Source organism: Coregonus lavaretus, assembly GCF_964263955.1.
Source record: "Coregonus lavaretus genome assembly, chromosome: 16".
Classification (NCBI taxonomy): domain Eukaryota; kingdom Metazoa; phylum Chordata; class Actinopteri; order Salmoniformes; family Salmonidae; genus Coregonus; species Coregonus lavaretus.
In genome coordinates this window covers 42206881-42212880 of record NC_140003.1, presented here as the reverse complement: position 1 = coordinate 42212880, position 6000 = coordinate 42206881, and the positions used below count along the sequence as shown (strand labels likewise).

At 40.5% G+C, this 6000-nt stretch overlaps 1 protein-coding gene across 1 annotated transcript in view; it reads left to right on the top strand.

Annotated features, from left to right (window-relative positions):
• Window positions 1-3031: 3031 nt before the first annotated feature.
• Window positions 3032-6000, top strand: part of LOC311143629 (tissue factor pathway inhibitor-like) — a 56111-nt gene continuing 53142 nt past the window's right edge. The window contains exon 1 of the mRNA XM_084179494.1: window positions 3032-3209. Within this exon, the coding sequence (XP_084035620.1) occupies window positions 3122-3209 (88 nt within the window). The 5' untranslated portion in view covers window positions 3032-3121. The remainder of the gene's footprint in view (window positions 3210-6000) is intronic.

Genomic DNA, 6000 nt, shown 5'->3' with positions numbered 1-6000 from the left:
AAGAGCGTCTGCTAAATTATGTAAATGTAAATGTAAAAATAGACAGCTACGAAGAATATAGATGAAAACACTCTTGGTAGATAGTGTGGTCTACAGCTTATCATGAGATACTCTACCTCAGGCGAGCAAAACCTTGAGACTTCCTTAGATATCATGCACCAGCTGTTGTTTACAAATATACAGTGGGGAAAAAAAGTATTTAGTCAGCCACAAATTGTGCAAGTTCTCCCACTTAAAAAGATGAGAGAGGCCTGTAATTTTCATCATAGGTACACGTCAACTATGACAGACAAATTGAGTATTTTTTTTCCAGAAAATCACATTGTAGGATTTTTTATGAATTTATTTGCAAATTATGGTGGAAAATAAGTATTTGGTCACCTACAAACAAGCAAGATTTCTGGCTCTCACAGACCTGTAACTTCTTCTTTAAGAGGCTCCTCTGTCCTCCACTCGTTACCTGTATTAATGGCACCTGTTTGAACTTGTTATCAATATAAAAGACACCTGTCCACAACCTCAAACAGTCACACTCCAAACTCCACTATGGCCAAGACCAAAGAGCTGTCAAAGGACACCAGAAACAAAATTGTAGACCTGCACCAGGCTGGGAAGACTGAATCTGCAATAGGTAAGCAGCTTGGTTTGAAGATATCAACTGTAGGAGCAATTATTAGGAAATGGAAGACATACAAGACCACTGATAATCTCCCTCGATCTGGGGCTCCACGCAAGATCTCACCCCGTGGGGTCAAAATGATCACAAGAACGGTGAGCAAAAATCCCAGAACCACACGGGGGGGACCTAGTGAATGACCTGCAGAGAGCTGGGACCAAAGTAACAAAGCCTACCATCAGTAACACACTACGCCGCCAGGGATTCAAATCCTGCAGTGCCAGACGTGTCCCCCTGCTTAAGCCAGTACATGTCCAGGCCCGTCTGAAGTTTGCTAGAGTGCATTTGGATGATCCAGAAGAGGATTGGGAGAATGTCATATGGTCAGATGAAACCAAAATAGAACTTTTTGGTAAAAACTCAACTCGTCGTGTTTGGAGGACAAAGAATGCTGAGTTGCATCCAAAGAACACCATACCTACTGTGAAGCATGGGGGTGGAAACATCATGCTTTGGGGATGTTTTTCTGCAAAGGGACCAGGACAACTGATCCGTGTAAAGGAAAGAATGAATGGGGCCATGTATCGTGAGATTTTGAGTGAAAACCTCCTTCCATCAGCAAGGGCATTGAAGATGAAACGTGGCTGGGTCTTTCAGCATGACAATGATCCCAAACACACCGCCCGGGCAACGAAGGAGTGGCTTCGTAAGAAGCATTTCAAGGTCCTGGAGTGGCCTAGCCAGTCTCCAGATCTCAACCCCATAGCAAATCTTTGGAGGGAGTTGAAAGTCCGTGTTGCCCAGCGACAGCCCCAAAACATCACTGCTCTAGAGGAGATCTGCATGGAGGAATGGGCCAAAATACCAGCAACAGTGTGTGAAAACCTTGTGAAGACTTACAGAAAACGTTTGACCTGTGTCATTGCCAACAAAGGGTATATAACAAAGTATTGAGAAACTTTTGTTATTGACCAAATACTTATTTTCCACCATAATTTGCATATAAATTCATTAAAAATCCTACAATGTGATTTTCTGGAATTTTTTTTCTCATTTTGTCTGTCATAGTTGACGTGTACATATGATGAAAATTACAGGCCTCTCTCATCTTTTTAAGTGGGAGAACTTGCACAATTGGTGGCTGACTAAATACTTTTTCCCCCCACTGTACATAGGCCGCCACCCCTTGTGACTTGTTCATTTGCTCCAGTTTGTTATTTTGTCAATATTGTAGGCTAAAGAAGTTTGGCCCCTATTTATTCTTCACTTGCAAATAAAAGCCCTCACCTTGAGCAGAAAGACGTTGTACCATCCTTGTATGCCTCCTCACTGCAACATACCCCGTGAAGGCCTAGCTTATACCTGTATCAGCTATCATACAGCAATTTCATTGTTTGATCAGGTTAGAATTCACAAAATCGTTATATTTTGTGCAAGTGATCCAGGCTGGTTTCCCTTCAGCTTAATCCAAATCCTACAACAAATCAAATTTCTCAGATAGAGCCCAGATGTTCAATACAAGCTAGGATTCACCTTTTATCTGAGGTGTCCCCAAAGACTACCAGCAATGTACATGTTCCCTGAATGAGATAGACACTTTGATGGAGTTTCTGCCAAAAGCTGAACAAGTAATGTGCTTCAGATGTGAATATTTCATTGCAGTGGAATGAATAGTGGGAGATTAAGGTGTAAAGAGAGCTGACAAGATGTGACCGGAGGGCATAGCCACTGTTCATCACATCCCAAGTTATGAAGAGAGAAGTTCCTTTGGTTTCCAAAGAAGGCCAAATATTAAAGGTTACAACTTTACATATGGAATATCAACAATTATAATACCTTTACAATCATCAACAGGTTTTCTTTCTAATGTATAATACCTGATTTTGGTAAACAAAAGAAAAGAAAAGTGTTATAGGGAGAAGAATAACATGCAATGACAGCTAATCATTCCAATAACATAAAAACGAAATCACACTGAGGCATTTGTAGGCTACTTTCAATGCGTCATGGCAAGGTAATAGTACCTTTGTACGGTCACAGTGGCCTCCAGTATGTAATGAAATGTAGACCAAGTGTGAACACAATCTATTCATATTATTAGTGTATATATTCATACACAAATGCAACACCCCACTATCATCCATATAGTAGGTAGGCTTAGGAGTGAATAACGAAAGTGATATATATTTTAAAAAATGTTTTATATTTATTTAAACTTTATTTATCCTGGTTTTATTGAGATAAAATCTCATTTTCAAGAGAGACCTGGTCCAACCAATAATGATAATGAAACTAGAAATATAGTTATGTAATATTCATTTCGAAAAATGTTATATAAACAGTTTTAATAGTTTGTGTCCAGCTCATCATCGAGGAGAGTAATATAGCCAGTCTATTACTAACCGGAAATGCGTGGGTGATCAGTTACCATCATCAGTCTCTTAAACAAAAGTTCATGAAGTTTTCACAACAGCTTTACTGTAGTCAACTTCTCCGACCGCTGACATGCCTGCAATGTATAGCTGGTGGATTCCATGCATTGTTTTACTTAATTCCGCTTTATTGGGATCTTGTGATTCGGACTCTGAAATCGGTAAGTGAAGTATTCTTACTTGTTGATACATCATTTTCTCCATTGTGTGTCCATGAGTTCGAGTCGGACTTGGCATGCAACGATCTGCAGCTGTGTAGTTGTTTCCCACGAATAGACTTCATGTGTCAAGAAGCCCGTGAGTATTTGGATTTCGCCAATTCAATATCAAATGATGGCGCGTGACATCCCTAAAATTGATAAACGGAAAACGGAGTTATGCTACTTTCACGTTTCAGTTCTCTCAGCTTTAGTTCGGTAATGTTGACACAAAACCTTACAAAAAAATATTTCCGTTTTGAAACTTCAGTAAAAGTGCAGTAACTGCAGTCGACTGTGGTATTTTGGACGCAGTAATTGCAGAATTGAACTGCAGTTGAACTATACCGAACTGTAACTGCAGTTACATTTCAAAATTACTACGGTAAAAAAAAACAGTGTTATTTTGGACGCAGTATTTGCAGCGTACTGCAGTTAGACTGCACTTTAACTGCAGTTATACTGCATTGTACTACAGTTAAACTGCACTCTGACTGCAATCTTTTTTCGTAAGGGGCTTAACCCTTGTTAATAGTTAAATCATAGGGGTGTTTGTGCGCAGATGTGGCTGACGGACACGTGTAAAATTCCATACAATTCTATGTGGACAACTATTAACCGTCCCACTTAAAATTATGCTATTATTATGTATAGTCATATTTTAATTATGCCTGGTTAGTTGTCCATATAGCCTGCCACTTGTTAACTACATAGCCTAAGGACTAAGTCATTTGATTTCCCTTTTCCGTTTACCAATGCTGCGCATTCTCATTTACTTTTTAAAAGACCTGGTAAGCAACCTCTTTCCAAGCTTTAGGCCATTTATCAAACCACGTTTTTAACCCTCAAGCTACCAACATATTTTCATACATCGATTACCAACTGGGGTCATTTTGACCCCTAGAAGAAACTATTGGAAAAAACAACAATCAAAGCAAAATATCAACTTCATTCTCATCAAAATATCATTAGACATGTCATTAATGTTATCTGGAGAAAAACAGTCTGTCTATTTGAGCAAAATGTGCATTCCTTAATGTAATGTGCAGCTTTTTTCCCAAACTACAATCCACATAAGTACTATAAAGCAGATTTACCATCATTTGATTCGAGTATCATTTAGTTTAAATGTATATGTTTTGTCATCTTTATGTGGTAAAAAGACTGCCATAACAGGGACAGTACACAACATTTAGAAATATTCTTAATTTGATTGACAAAAAGTCATTCAATTCACTTCAAAAAGTGACCCTGAGAGACATCGACCAAAAAATATGGTTTGATTTTCTTAATTGACTCACCCTACAGCCAAGTCAGCATTAGCATCGCTGTTAGTGAAACAATGGGAGTCGTTGGGGCTATGGCAGGATGCTTTGAAAAGCATGCACAAATCTTCTATGTCACTTAAAACCAAATGGTATAGCACCCAAAATATCATAACAAGTTGCACATATATCATGTCGGAGGATATTATAGGAATTCTGGTATTTATATCACATTTTCAGTAGAATATTAATATTTTTGGAGAATACACAGCAATTCAGCACTACTTGTACAGAGGGTAGCTGGTTTCTGTGTTACAGTTTACATTTGACATTTTAGTCATTTAGCAGACGCTCTTATCCAGAGCGACTTACAGTTAGTGAGTGCAATACATTTTTCATACCAAGTATTAATTTGCCTGGCTACCCAAACTCCTAGCACCGGCCAAACGCTACGCCACGCCCACAGACGTTAGTTTCTGTTCTGCAATGAGTCTGGATCTGAGTACCTACCCAATGATTTCTAGATCGCAAACACATCCTAAATATTCTGATTGGTTCCAGAAACCGATGGGTTGAGCCAGAGCCAGAACACATGTGGGTAAAGCCCCGTTTTGAAAATTCGTCATTGGATACTCTAATTGGTTAGAGATGATCCAATCGCCTGATGACTTTGTTTTGTACAACACCCCTCATTTTGACGTCACCACAAACGACTTCAATGATGGCCATCTCAGACTGAAGTATGTAGCGAGCATAGAAGTCACCAGGCAGTATTCATACCACTGACAGACTTTTATGAGCAGCTTCGAATTCAACTAAGAATATACCGACAATGATGAGACAGCCTATAGGGAGGAGGTCAGAGACCTGGCCATGTTTTGCCAGGATAACAACCTCTCCCTCAACGTGATCAAGACAAAAGAGATGATTGTGGACTACAGGAATAGAAGGACCGAGCACGCCCCCATTCTCATCGACGGGGCTGTAGTGAAGCAGGTTGAGGGCTTCAAGTTCCTTGGTGTCCACATCACCAACAAACTATCATGGTCCAAACACACCAAGACAGTCATGAAGAGGGCACGACAAAGCCTATTCCCCCTCAGGAGACTGAAAAGATTTGGCATGGGTCCTCAGATCCTCAAAAGGTTATACAGCTGCACCATCGAGAGCATCCTGACTGGTTGCATCACTGCCTGGTATGGCAACTGCTCGGCCTCCGACCGCAAGGCACTACAGAGGGTAGTGCGTACGGCCCAGTACATCACTGGTGTCAAGCTTCCTGCCATCCAGGACCTCTATACCAGGCGGTGTCAGAGGAAGCCCCTAAAAATGGTCAATGACTCCAGCCACCCTAGTCATAGACTGTTCTCTCTGCTACCGCACGGCCAGCAGTACCGGAGCGCCAAGTCTAGGTCCAAGGGGCTTCTAAACAGCTTCTACCCCCAAGCCATAAGACTCCTGAACGGCTAATCAAATGGTTAACCGGACTA